This window comes from Panthera leo, chromosome E2 (assembly GCF_018350215.1).
Source record: "Panthera leo isolate Ple1 chromosome E2, P.leo_Ple1_pat1.1, whole genome shotgun sequence".
Lineage (NCBI taxonomy): Eukaryota > Metazoa > Chordata > Mammalia > Carnivora > Felidae > Panthera > Panthera leo.
In genome coordinates this window covers 16,481,150-16,495,287 of record NC_056693.1, presented here as the reverse complement: position 1 = coordinate 16,495,287, position 14,138 = coordinate 16,481,150, and the positions used below count along the sequence as shown (strand labels likewise).

At 36.3% G+C, this 14,138-nt stretch overlaps 1 protein-coding gene across 11 annotated transcripts in view; it reads left to right on the top strand.

Moving 5' to 3' along the window:
* The window catches only part of LOC122208713 (zinc finger protein 420), a 122,350-nt gene that overhangs the window by 92,581 nt on the left and 15,631 nt on the right, over positions 1-14,138 (top strand). For 6 of the 11 annotated variants that reach the window (XM_042920073.1, XM_042920071.1, XM_042920068.1 and 3 more), the window contains exons 3-4: positions 9,625-9,713; positions 11,002-11,131. The exons of 2 other annotated variants lie outside the window; for them this stretch is intronic. In XM_042920073.1, the coding sequence (XP_042776007.1) occupies positions 9,705-9,713; positions 11,002-11,131 (139 nt within the window). In that variant the 5' untranslated portion in view covers positions 9,625-9,704. Of the gene's footprint in view, positions 1-9,624; positions 9,714-11,001; positions 11,132-11,828; positions 12,030-14,138 lie in introns of those variants that run through there. 3 more of the 11 variants (XM_042920075.1, XM_042920077.1, XM_042920074.1) reach the window with 2 other exon arrangements.

Here is a 14,138-nt window from a genome sequence, read left to right as displayed (position 1 = left end):
AATAACTGAGTTGAATGTGAAATCTTCTGGCTTTTTGAAGGACTGAAGCCATGGATCTTAATTACAGGACAGAGAACTTTTCTATAAAGGGATAGACAGTAAATACTTTAAGCTTTATGGGCCAGATGGTCTCTGTTGCAGTTAATCAGTTCTGCTACTGTAGTGTGAAAGTAGTCAAAGACAGTTTATAAACAAACGAGTGTAGATGTGTTCCAGTAAAATTTATTTACAAAAATATTTGTGGGCAGTAGTTTGCTAACTTTTTTTTTTAAACGTTTATTTATTATTGAAAGACAGAGACAGAGCGTGAGCAGGGGAGGGGCAGAGAGAGAGGGAGACACAGAATCTGAAGCAGGCTCCAGGCTCTGAGCTGTCAGGACAGAGCCCGACGCGGGGTTCAAACTCACAAACCGCGAGATCACAACCTGAGCCGAAGTCGGATGCTTAACCAACTGAGCCACCCAGGCGCCCCTGCTAACTTCTAATCTAGATGTTCTGCAGTACACAGCAAATAATTATTCTATGACCTGTAAAATGAAGACCATTGCTATGGAAAAGAATGTGTTTATAATTAACTGGGTCTAGAACTTCTCACATAACACATTATTTTTGCATGATTTTTACAAACTTTTGAATTCATCATGTTGCTGTTATTGCATGGTTTTACTATTAGCTGAATCTTCCAGGAATGATTGAGAAAAGATTATACTTTGTTTTATTCAGAAATTTATCGAGATTTTTTTAAACAAGTGAAAAAGTTACAGCACTGATCACAACACCACTTGTGATAGTTTCCTTACCAGTATCACATACTTGTAGAAGCTTGCATTTGTAGATAACAAATTTCATTGATTTTGTACACACACATGAACATATCACACACATACATATATACACATACATAAATACACATATATAGACCTTATTAAAAAATATCAAATATAAATAAAAGTTGTCACCATTACTTAGTTGAAGACTTCTGGGGAAGATGCTAGAGTAGGAGGAACCTAAGCTCACCTCGTCCCATGGATACAAGTAGATAAAACCCACATCAGTGTAAATAATTCACAAAACGACCTGAAGACTGGCAGAACAGACTCTCCACAGCTAAATGTAGAGAATAGGCCACATTGTAGAGGGTAGGAGGGTAGAGATGCAGTTGGGAGCTAAGTAGACCCACAGTACTATGGGAGAGAAGGACACTGCTGTAGGCATGGAAAGGGGAAAAAAAAGAGAGAGACCCTCACACCAAGCACTTCCACATGGGGAGATGAACCCCCTTAACGTTTGTCTTTGAAAATAAGAGGGGCTGGGGTACCTGGGTGGTTCTGTCGGTTGGTTAAGCATCCAACTTTGGCTCAGGTCATGATCTCGCTGACAGTGTGGAGCCTGCTTGGGATTCTCTCTCTCCCGCTCTCTCTCTGCCCCTCCCCCACTTGCATGCATGTGCTGTCTCTCTTTCTTTCTCTCTCTCTCAAAAACCCCAAAACTTTAGAAAATCAGAGTGGCTGAATTTCATAAGTTCTTGGAAACAGTGGGGCTTAACACCTGGAACTTTAAAAATCACTAGGCTTGGCTCTGGGAGAGTTGGGAAGGTGAGAGGAAACTGAGTCTCTGCTCTTAGAGACACAGCACAATAAACAGCCCCACAGAGATACAAGATAAAAGCAGTAGTTTAAAAAATGCTTGGAGTATGTTGGGGGGATTTGTTTACTAATCTCAGAACTTGTGCTGAAGGGTCAGGAATCATTGGGAGACATCTCCAAGAACAAAAGGGCTGACAGGTACCAGTTTTCCTTCCCCAGCCCCCAGCCTACACACACAGACACCTATGAGAGCCAGTACAGCACTAATATTTGTTACATAATTTGCTAACAATGTCCCTGTCCCTGAATATTTCTGTGGATCTGCCCCTTCCAGCCAGGCCTCTGCTCCAGGTCCCTTCCCACAGCAGACCTGTGCAAACTTTGTGAATACCCTACACCCAACACCTGCATTCTCCTGAGGACCTGCCCCTCCAATATGCTAGGCTGAAGCTTTTCCAAAAGTGGTGCCACAAGCTTGGCAGTGTGCAAGTAGCCCTGACATGAGCCAGCAGTCACTCCAGTGTGACTCCTGCCTGGGGGAGAAGGGAAGATAACCACATATACCAGTCTACCTGTAGCCCCAGCAGTGAGCTGGGGGCAGATCTCTGGTCTGACTACAGTCCCTGCCCACCAATGAAAGCTTCTCAGGGGACAGTGCATGGAATGTGCCCTGCAGTTTGGTGCCACTGCATCTCTGGCAAACATCCGGTGTGACTCACCTTAAGCCCAGTGCAGCCCCCGACTTGCCCATAAACAACACAGGGACCAAAATCTGTCCACAAATGGCTCAGCCACAACAGGAGACCGCATGCGACACACATAAAAGACACTCCTGAAGTGCCAGGTTCTGGTGAACAGGGGACATTGCACTGCAGGGCACTATAGGACCTCTTCTTCATAAGGCGCTACTTTTAAGAGCAGTAGGCATAGCTGACTTTCCTAACGCATGGAAACAGACATAAAGAGATAAAATGAAGAGACAAAGGAATGTGTCTCAAACGGAAGAACAAAACAAAATCACAGCAGGAGACCTAAGCAAAATAGAGATAAGTAATATATGCCTGGTAGAGAATTTAAAGTAATGGTCATAAAGATACTCACTAGACTTGAGAAAAGAGTGGAGGACCTCAGTGAGACACTTAACAAAGAGAAAACATAAAAAAGAACCAATCAGAGATGAACTCAATAACTGAAATTAAAAATACACTAGATGGAATCAGTAGTAGGCTAGAGAAAGCAGAAAAAACAGGAGGGCAGAGTAATGGAAAGCAATCATGCTGAATAAGAAAGAGAAAAAATAATTTAAAAAATGAGAATAGTCTCAGAAAACTGAAACCATCAAGTGTAATCACATTCACTTTATAAGGATCCCAGAAGGAGAAGAGAGAGCAAAGAAGGTAGAAAACTTATTTGAAGAAATAATAGCAGAAACTTCCCAAATTTGGGAAAGGAAACAAATCCAGATCCGGAGGCACAGAGAACCCCCAACAAAATCAGCACACGGAGGTCCACACCAAGACACACAGTAATTCAAATGGCAAAAAGGAGTGATAAAGAGAAAATTCTAAAAGCAAGAGAAGACAAAACAGTTACATACAAGGGAAAATCCCATAAGGCTATCAGCTTATTTTTTGGCAGAAGCTTTGCAGGCCAGAAGGGAATGCCATGATATACATAGAGTGCTGAAAGAAAACCCTGCAGTTAAGAATACTCTGGCAGAACTATCATTCAGAATAGAAGAAGAGACAAAGAGTTTCCCAGAAAAAAGTTAAAAAAATTCATGACCACTAAACCAGCCCTACATGGAACGTTAAAGGAGACTCTGAGTGGAAAGGAAAGACCATAAGTAGTAATAATAAAGTAGGAAGAACACGGGCACCTGGGTGGCTCAGTCGGTTAAGCGGCCAACTTCGGCTCAGGTCATGATCTCACGGTCCGTGAGTTCGAGCCCCACATCGGGCTCTGTGCTGACAGCTCAGAGCCTGGAGCCTGTTTCAGATTCTGTGTCTCCCTCTCTCTGACCCTCCCCTGTTCATGCTCTGTCTCTGTCTCAAAAATAAATAAACATTAAAAAAAAAAAGTAGGAAGAACAAAAGCAATAAAATTAAGTATATCTATAAAAATCAGTCAAGGGATTCACAAAAGAAAAGGATGTAAAGTATGACACCATATACCTAAAATGCAGAGGGGGGAGGAGTAAAGAATGGGTTCAAACTTAAGCAACCACCAACTTAATATAGACCACTATATGCAGAAGATGTTATACACAAACCTAATTGTAACCAAAATAGAAAACCAGAAATAGATATGCAAAAAATAAAGAGGAAGGAATCCAAGTATATCACTAAAGAAACCTAATGAGAGAAGAAAGGAATAGAGAAGACATACAAAAACAACCGTAACAAAATGTAAAACAAGTAAACAAAATGGCAATAGGGACACACATCAATAATTACTTTGAATGTACATGGACTAAACACTGCAATCAAAAGGCATAGGGTGACAGAATGGGGAAAAATGCAAGACCCATCTCTGTGTTGCATACAGGAGACTCATTTCAGATCTGAAGACACATGCAGATTGAAAGTGAAGGGTTAGAAGAACAGTTGTCATGTAAATGTAAGTGAAAAGAACGTTGGGGTAGCAATACTTATATCGGACAAAATAAGACATTAAAACAACAAAAATGTAAAAATAGACAAAGCACACTATCTAATGATAAAAGGAACAACCCAACAAGAATATATATCAATTACATGTAAATACTTACGCACCAAACATGGGACACCCAAATAAATAAAGCATCTAATAACAAACATAAAGGGAGGAAGTAATTGATAGTAATATAATAATAGGAGACTTTACCATCCTACTTACATCAATAGACAAATCATCCAAAAGAAAATCAATAGGGAAACCAGGGCTTTGAAAGACACATTCAACCAGATGGATCAAATGATATATTCAGAACATTCCATCCTAAAACAGCAGAATATACATTCTATTCAAGTGCAAATGGAATGTTCTCCAGAATAGATCACATATTAGGCAATAAAACAAGTCTCAACAGTGGCACCTCGGTGGCTCAGTTGGTTAAGTGTCCAACTTCAGCTCAGGTCATGATTTGCCATCTGTGAGTTGCCATCGTGTTGGGCTCTATGCTGATAGCTCAGAGCCTGGAGCCTTCTTCAGATTCTGTGTCTCCCTCTCTCTCTGTCCCTCCCCCACTCATGCTGTTGTCTCTCAAAAATGAATAAACATTAAAAAAATAAAAAAATACAAGTTTCAACAAATTCAAAAGATTAAAGTCCTATTATGCAACTTTTCCAAACACAACACTATTAAGCTAGATCAACCATAAGAAAAAATCTGGAAAGAACACAAAATACATGGAGGTTAAGTAACATGCTATTAAACAATGAATGGGCCAAGCAAGAAAAGAGGAAATCAAAAAATACATAGAGATAAATGAAAATGAAAACACAATGATCCAAAACCTTTGGGATGCAGCAAAAGCTGTTCTAAGAGGGAAGTTTGTAGCAATACATGCCTACCTCAAGGAGCAAGAAAAATCTTAAATAAACAACTTAAACTTACACCTAAAGCAGCTAGAAAGAGAACTAACAAGACCCCAAACCAGTAGAAGGAAGGAAATAATAAAGATTAGAGCCCAAGTAAATGAAATAGAAACTTGAAAAAGAAATAGCTGGTTCTTTGAAAAGATCAACAAAATTAATAAACATTTAGGCAGACTAATCAAAAAGACAAAAAAAAAAAAAGAGGAATCTAAACAAAATCATAAATGAAGGAGAAATAACTGACACTACAGAAATACAAAAGATTATAAGAGAATATTATGAAAAATTATATGCTAACAAACTGGACAACCTAGAAGAAATTGAGGAATTTCTAGAAACATGTAAACTACCAAAATTGAACTGGAAAAAATAGAAAATTTGAATAGCCTGGTTACTAGCAATGAAATTGAATCAGTAATCAAAAAACTCCCAATAAATGAAATTCCAGGACCAGATGGCTTCACAGGTGAATTCTACCAAACATTTATTAAAGAGTTAATGCCTAGTCTCAAACTATTGCAAAAAACAGAGGAGGAAGGAAAACTTCTTCTTTCATTCTATGAGGCCAGCATTACCCTGAGACCAAAACCAGATAAAGACACCAGTAAAAAAGAGAAATACAGGGGCATCTGGGTGGCTCAGTCGGTTAAGCGTCCAACTTCAGCTCAGGTCATGATCTCCCAGTTTGTGAGTTCAAGCCCTGCATCAGGCTCTGTGCTGACAGCTCAGAGCCTGGAGCCTGCTTCAGATTCTGTGTCTCCCTCTCTCTGCCCCTCCCCTGTTCATGCTCTGTGTCTCTCTCTTTCAAAAATAAATAAACATTTAATTAAAAAAAAAAAAGAAATACAGGCCAATATCTCTGTTGAACATAGATGCAAAATTCTTCAATAAAATACTACCAAACCGCATCCAACAATACATTAAAAAAAAATCATTCACCGTGATCACGTGGGATTTATTCCTGAGATGCAAGGGTTGTTCAGTATTCACAAATTAATCAGTGTCATACATCACATCAACAAGAGAAAGGATAAATACCATATGATCATTTCATGCATTTCAGTAGATGCAGAAAAAGCACTTGACAAAGTATATCCATTTATGATAAAAACCCTCAACAAAGTAGATTTAGAGAGAACAGTCCTCAAGATAGTAAAGGCCATCTATGAAAAACCCATACCTAACATCATACTTAATGGGAAAAACTGGGAAACCCTAAGACCAGGAACAAGACAAGGACGTCCACTCTCACAATGTTTTGTTTTAAATGTTTATCCATTTTGAGAGGTGTGCGGGTACATGGGGAAGAGGCAGAGAGAGAATCCCAAGCAGTCTCCATGCTGTCAGTGCACAGCCTGACGTGGGACTAGGTCTCATGAACCATGAGATCATGACCTGAGCTGAAATCCAGAGTCAGAAGCTTAACCTGCTGAGTCATCAGGCGCCCCCACTCTTACCACTTTTTTCAACATAGTACTGGAAGGCCTAGTCATAGTAATCAGACAACAAAAAGAAGTAAAAGGCATCTAAATCAGTAAGGAAGCAGTGAAACTTTCACTATTTGCAGATGACATAATATATATTTAAAACCCAAAAGATTCTACCAAAAAACTACGAGAAGTGATAAATGAATTCACTAAGTTCACAGGATACAAAATCAATATACAGAAATCCATTAAACAGCAGAACAAGGGGTGCCTGGGTGGCTCAGTCTTAGTTAAGAGTCCGACTTTGGCTCACGTCATGAACTCATGGTTTGTGGGTTCAAGCCCTGCATCAGGCTCTCTGCTGTCAGCACAGAGCCTGCTTCAGATCCTCTGTCTTCTCCTCTCTCTATCCCTCCCCCACTCAAAAATAAATTAACAATTAAAAAAAAACACACAGAAAGAAAAGTTAAAACAATCCTGGGGAGGGGGTACCTGGGTGGCTCAGTCAGCTAAGCGTCTGACTCTTGATTTTGGCTCAGGTCATGATCTCACAGTTCATGGGTTTGGGCCCCTGCCTCAGGCTCCATGTTGACAGTGCAGAACCTCCTTAGGATTCTCTCTCTCTGCCCTCTCCTGCTCACATGCTCACTCTCTCAAAATAAATAAATAATAGAAAATAATCCCATTTACAATTGTACCAAAAAGAATAAAATACTTAGGAATAAACTTAACCAAGGAGGTGACAGATCTATACTCGGAAAACTTTAAAATAAATGAAAGATTAAAGAAATTGAAATTGATGAAATTGAAAAAAGAAAGAAATTTAAGACAACACAAATGTAAAGATATTCCATGCTCATGGGTTGGAAGAACAAATACTGTTAAAATGTCCATACTTCCCAAAGCAATCTACAGATTTAATGAAATCTCTGTCAAAATACCAACATCATTTTTCACAGAACTAGAGCAGTAACCCTAAAATTCATATGGAACCACAAAAGACCCCCATTAGCCATCTTGAGAAAGAAGAACAAAGCTGGAGGTATAACAATTCCAGATTTCAAGGTATACTAAAAAGCTATAGTAATCAATATAGTGTGGTACTGGCACAAAAACAGATTGGTAGAACAGAATAGAGTGCTCAGGCATAAACCCACGATTATATGGTCAATTAGTCTTTCACAAAGGAGGCAAGGGTATGCAATGGGAAGAAGTCTCTTCAACAAATGGTGTTTGGAAAATCAAACAGCTACATACAAAAGAATGAAACTGGATCACTGTCTTATACCATATATAAAAATTTAAAAGTCAGTTAAGAATCTAAATGTGAGATCTGAAACCATAAAAATTCTAAAAGAAAACACAGACAGTAATTACTCTGATCAGCCATAGCAACACTTTTCTAGATATGTCTCTTGAGGCAGGGGGAACAAAAACAAAAATAAACTATTGGGATTACTTCAAAATAAAAAGCTTTGCACAGCAAAAGAAACATTCAGCAAAACTAAAAGACAGCTTATTGAATGGGAGAAGATATTTGCAAATGACATATCTGATAAAGGGGTAGAATCCAAAATATATATTTAAAAAAAAGCTATATAAATCAACAAAAACCCCTAATCAATTAAAAAATGGGCAGAAGACATGAACATTTTTTTCAAGGAAGACCCACAGATGGCCAACAAACATAAAGAGAGGCTCCATATCACTCGTCATCAGGGAAATGCAAGTCAAAACCACAATGAGAATTACCTCACACCTGTCAGAATGGCTAAAATCAAAAACACAAGAAACAATATGTATTGGTGACGATGTAGAGAAAAAGGAACCCTGGTGCACAATTGGTAGAAATGCAAACTGGTGCAGCCACTCTGGGAAACTGTGTGGGTTCCTCAAAAAATTATAAATAGAACTACCCTATGATCCAGCAATTGTACAACCAGTATTTACCCAAAGAATACCAAAACACTAATTCAAAGGGATACGTACATCCCTATGTTTGTAGCAGCATTATTTACAATAGCCAAGATATTACCATATTATCTAGTAATTGCACTATTGATATTTACCCAAAGACTATGAGAACACGAATTTAAAAAGATATAGGTACCCCTATGTTTACTGCAGCATTATTAATAATATCTAAATTATAGAAACAGCCCAAGTGTCCATTTATAGATGAGTGGATAAAGAAGTAGTATGTGTATATATACACACACACACACACACACACACACACACACACACATACATACACACACACACACACAATGGAATATTACCTAGTCATAAGAAAGAATGAAATATTGCCATTTACAACAACATGAATGGATCTAGAGAGTATAATGCTAAATGAAATTAGAGGAAGACAAATACTGTATGATTTCACTAATGTGAAATTTAAGAAAGAAAGCAAAGAAAGCAAGAAGACAAACCAAGAAATAGGCTCTTAACTATAGAGAACAAACTGATGGTTACCAGAGGGGCAGTTGGGTGGGGTTGTATATAAAATAGGTGAAGGGGATTAAGAGTACACTTAACATGATAAGCACTGAATAATGTATAGAATTGTTTAATCAGTATATTGTACACCTGAAAACAATATAACGTATGTTAACTATACTGGAATTAAAATTTTTTAAATGGAACTTAAAAATATGCTTAGTTGAATATTGTCATCTTGTAAATCTGATTTGTTTATTTTAAGTAGTTGCAAGCAAGCATTTAATTGTGCCTTTTAATGTGTATAACTGTTGGTCATTATCTCTATTTTTGGCATAAAGGATATAAATGTATTATCTATAATTTTTTTTCAGAAAGAGTAGAGAAGTTGTTGTAAATATTGTCTTTTTGTATATAGAGAACATTAAGTTTGATCAGAGTAACAACCATCACCTGTATGTGTCCCAGTTAGTATTTTTTTGGTGATGGGAGCAAGAGACAGGAAGAAGAGAGCAACAAAGATAATTCTAACTTACTCACTTGGAACTTTGCAAAAAGCATGGTCTCATGGTTCGGTTTTCTTGTCTCTAGCTCTGCCTTTTTCAGACTGTGTGCTTCTCTAAGATAGGAATCCAGAGGAGGATTGATCATTTCTTGGAGCACTAAAAACCATGGCTCAGGTAAATTGGTGTTTTTTCATGCTCTGTTTAAGTAGTCACTTTTTTTACAGAGTATGTGCATATTTGCATTCCTTATTTCTGAAATGTCCTTCCTAACTGACCCCACTCAGCAATGTGCTCCCCAGCATTCCAGTCTTATAAGTGATGCGGATCTTTCCTAAGTTTGTCTTTCTAATCAACCTATATTCACATAATTATTCAAAAATACTTGGAGCATCTTTGACTAGAAGCACTGATTTAACGAAAGCAGATTCCCTGATTTTATAAGATAGAGAAGGTTGTTAAGTGTACCACACATGAGAAAACTTTGAACTTCTCTTTATACCTAAGTTTCCTGGTTAGACAAGATCATTAGTTTTGACTAGCCTCAGAGCTCATGCTTTGTGAGCTTTTAAGATCCATTAGAACATGATTAGAGCCTGAAAGAGATCAGGGATTTTCCCTGGTAATCCATAATTGACATAAAGCAATAATATGGATAACTTTGAGAGTCAGAGTTATGTGTTAATCTTGTACATGTAAGTTTAGATGATCTTTTCTACCTTTCTGTTGCTTAGAACAAGGAAAAATGTACATTTTATAAGTGATAAATAGTAACAAGAAAGATCATCATTCACACGCAAAAGTTGTTGAGAATTGTAGACTCCCAAAAGTAAGAAATGCTTATGAGATTATTATATAAGCTAAATGTGTAAATAATGCACACTTCGTAAGTCAGACATTCATTATATGGAGCTATTTTGCAGCCTATTAAAATATATACTAAATTATTGGTAAGAAGGAAAATGCTTATGAGATAATATCCTAATACAATGATGGATTGAGGTTTCAATAAATTCCTTAATTTTACACAAAATTTATAAGAAGCAGATTTTATGAGATTTTACAAAAAAACTTCCCCAGTTATTTTTCTTATTTCTTAAAGAATAAGGAAGAGAAACTTGAATTTATTGAGAACGTATGATATACAAGATACAAGTGTAATTAAAGAAGAGTGAATGGTAGAGTATTGTACAGGTTGCCTTTGTGTGCTATTTCTTTTAGTTGCGACTTTACATCTTTAATTTCCAAACTTATCTGCATAATGAGATGTTCTATATGCAGGAATTACCTATAGCAACAGGAATATGTTGGTACTTCAGAAGAATTGATTTCTTTAGTGTCTCATTTATGTCAGTGGCTTTCTGCTGTTTTTTTACCTCCTTTGTGGAGAGTACCCTGTCATTTCCCCTCTGTTGAAAAAATATTTTCTTTATTTCCACAACTGGTATTATATTTGTTGTTTCAGAGATCAGTGATGTTCAGGGATGTTGCCATTGACTTCTCTCAGGAAGAGTGGGAATGCCTGGACTCTGCTCAAAGGGATTTGTATAGAGATGTGATGTTGGAGAACTATAGTAACTTGGTGTCACTAGTAGGTAAGGAAATGTACCCCTAGTATTTCAGGATCTACCTTTGGAATGGCTGCTTTCTTCGATTGTTTTTAAGTAACTGAATTGCCTCTTATTATTCTCAAAGGAATGAGAATATTTCAATTACTGGAAATAGTAATATTTCATAGGGCATATTTGCTTTCTCCATTTTCCAGTGTAATTATCGCTCTTCTTTCTCTCTTATTTGATAAGCAAGGGGCTAGATTTGAATTCTGGGACACTTACAATATTGTCAGGAAAAACAGGCTATGCATTGTTACAATTTAGATATGCTAAAGGAGTTAAAAATATTTTGAAAATTAGATCCAGAAATATATTGTTTTTTGGACAATAGAAGAGCTTATATTATTTACATAGTAATAGGGTAGATTAGGTCAGGTAAACAATCCATTACAACAAATTCTTTCGCTCCTATTTGTGTTTTGTAGTTGAATATTACATTTTAAGAACTTTGTATTGTTCATTGAATGAATGTGCTAGAACCACCTTCTATTGGAAAATAGCTCAGGAAGAACGTGTGATTGTCTAAGAAAGTTTGTTGGATTTTTCCTATAACAAAATAAGAGACATCCTATATCAGTTAAAACTTTTAACAAGTGATTTTCCAACCTAAATGATCACTTTATTCTTTAGACTCTTGAAGTCCCTGTCTTTTACCCATTCACTCCTCTTTTCTCTGAAGGCTTTATGAAGTTACTGGTTGGTACACTGCCTTTGAGACCCAAGTCATGTGGAAAAAAGACTTCTGACTTGAGAAGAAAAGCAAGGGCTTTTCAGCACAATCTCTCTAAGGAATCCCACCTAATCCCTACTCTTCTCCCTTTTGGTCTCTTATGATAGTCCTTCCCACTCTCAAAGGAGGAGCTCTTCCTTTTCTCCAGTGGTATGTAAACTTGGGAGTCAATTCCTTTCTAGATTTTTTTTTTGTATTTAGATTTATATTATTGTCTCCCTTTAAAATGTATTCATTCATTCAAAATATATTTATTAAGAGCCTATTCTTTACCAAGGACTGTAGTAGGTATTGGAGAAATGATGATCTAGATAAAGTTTGTGTTCTGCTACATTCTCTGGGAGAAATAAAAATATGTGTGTTTGTGTGTATATATTTACATATATACATTTATTTAATAAATATAATAGTTTGCAGGCAACAATAAGGAATTTGAAAGTAAAGGAGAGTAGGCAAATTAACTGGGGAGTATGGGTGGGCTATTTTAGATAGGTAGATTTTTAAAAAACATCTCTAAGGAGGTAATATTTGAACAAAGACTTGACTGAAGTAAGGGCAGGAGTCAGGCCAGTCTATGCAGGAACAGTATTGCAGACAGATGGAGTAGTAAACGTAGAGAGTTTAGGGTGGGTGTTAACTTAGTAGGAGGAACAGAAAAGCATAATTAAAGAAGAGTGAATGATAGAGTAATTAAGAAATAAATATAATTTGGCAACTCCAGAAAAGGAGTTCAAATTTTATGCTTTGAGGTGGTGCCCTCTGACTTCTAGTGTAAGAAAATGCACATCCTCTCTGAAGGAAAGTAAGAGGGTTTTAGAATTCTCACAAATTAAGATCAACAAAAGATGAGATCACAAAGATCATCCAACCCACAAGGAAACAGGTCATAGGTGAGTGATAGATAATCTAAAGAAACAACAGATTACATGGCAAATGATTTCACATATTGGTATTTTTAGATATAAATATAAAATGTTGGTGAAATGTTTAAAGAAATAAGCTAAATCACAAAAATAACAAGCAATAAGAGATTTTCATAGAGGGTCAGATTTGAAAGAGAACTAAGAACATTTCTAAAGGTTGTTCTGTTTAGATATTTTTAAAAATAATCATCAATAGATTGATAAGTTTGAATGAAAATTGTTTTCTTTATAAAAAGACATAAAGAAAATAAAAGGCCTTGAATTGGGTGAATATATTTGCAATTCATATTGACAACAATGAAATTAATACCTAGAATATAAAAAGCTTTTATAGATTAAGGAAAAGGAAATATTTTGTTTTTAAAAAGTGGGTAAAAGACATTCATAGGCAGTTCAAGGAAAAGGAAATAACAAATCAAGGAGGTAAAAGACCTATACTCTGAAAACTATGAAACATTGATGAAAGAAATTCAAGATAATACAATTGGAAAGATATACACTGCTCATGGATTGGAAGAATTAGTAATTGTTAAAATGTCCATACTACCCAAAGCGAACCACAGATTCAGTGCAATACCTAACAAGATGCCAATAGTATTTTTCATAAAACTAAAGCTAAAATAATTAATCTACAACAAAGGAGGCAACAATAGCCAGTTGGGGGAAAGAGAGTCTTTTGAATAAATGGTTTTCTTTGTTCTGGAAAAACTGGAGAGCTACATGCAAAGGAATGAAACTACACTACTTTCTTACACCATACACAAAAATAAACTCAAAATGGGTTTAAGACCTAAATTTGAGACCTGAAATCATTAAACTAAAAGAATACATAAGCACTAATCTTTTAATAAACTCTTGGGACTACATGAAAATAAAAAGCTTTTGTACACCAAAGGAAACCCATGAATAAAATGAAAAGACAACCTACTGAATGGGAGAAGATATTTACAAATGATATGTCTGATAAGGGGTTAATATCACTATTTTGTTTTAAAAAAAAAGGGAAAGGAAATACAAATAGCCAACAGACATGAAGTGCTATTGACTGGATAAATAAACAAAATTTTACAAGGGATTACTATTTAGCAATACAACAGCCAAAACGTGGAAACGACTCAGATGTCTAGCAGCTGATGAATGGATGAATAAAATTTGTTATATCCTTAAATGGAGTATTATTTAGCAATAAAAAGGAGTTCTGATACATACTACAACATGGATGAGCCTTGAAAACATGCTAAGTGAAAGAAGCCAGATGCAAAGACTGTATATTACATTATTTCATTTATATGAAATGTCTACAATAGACAACTATAGGGACAGAAAGTAGATTAGT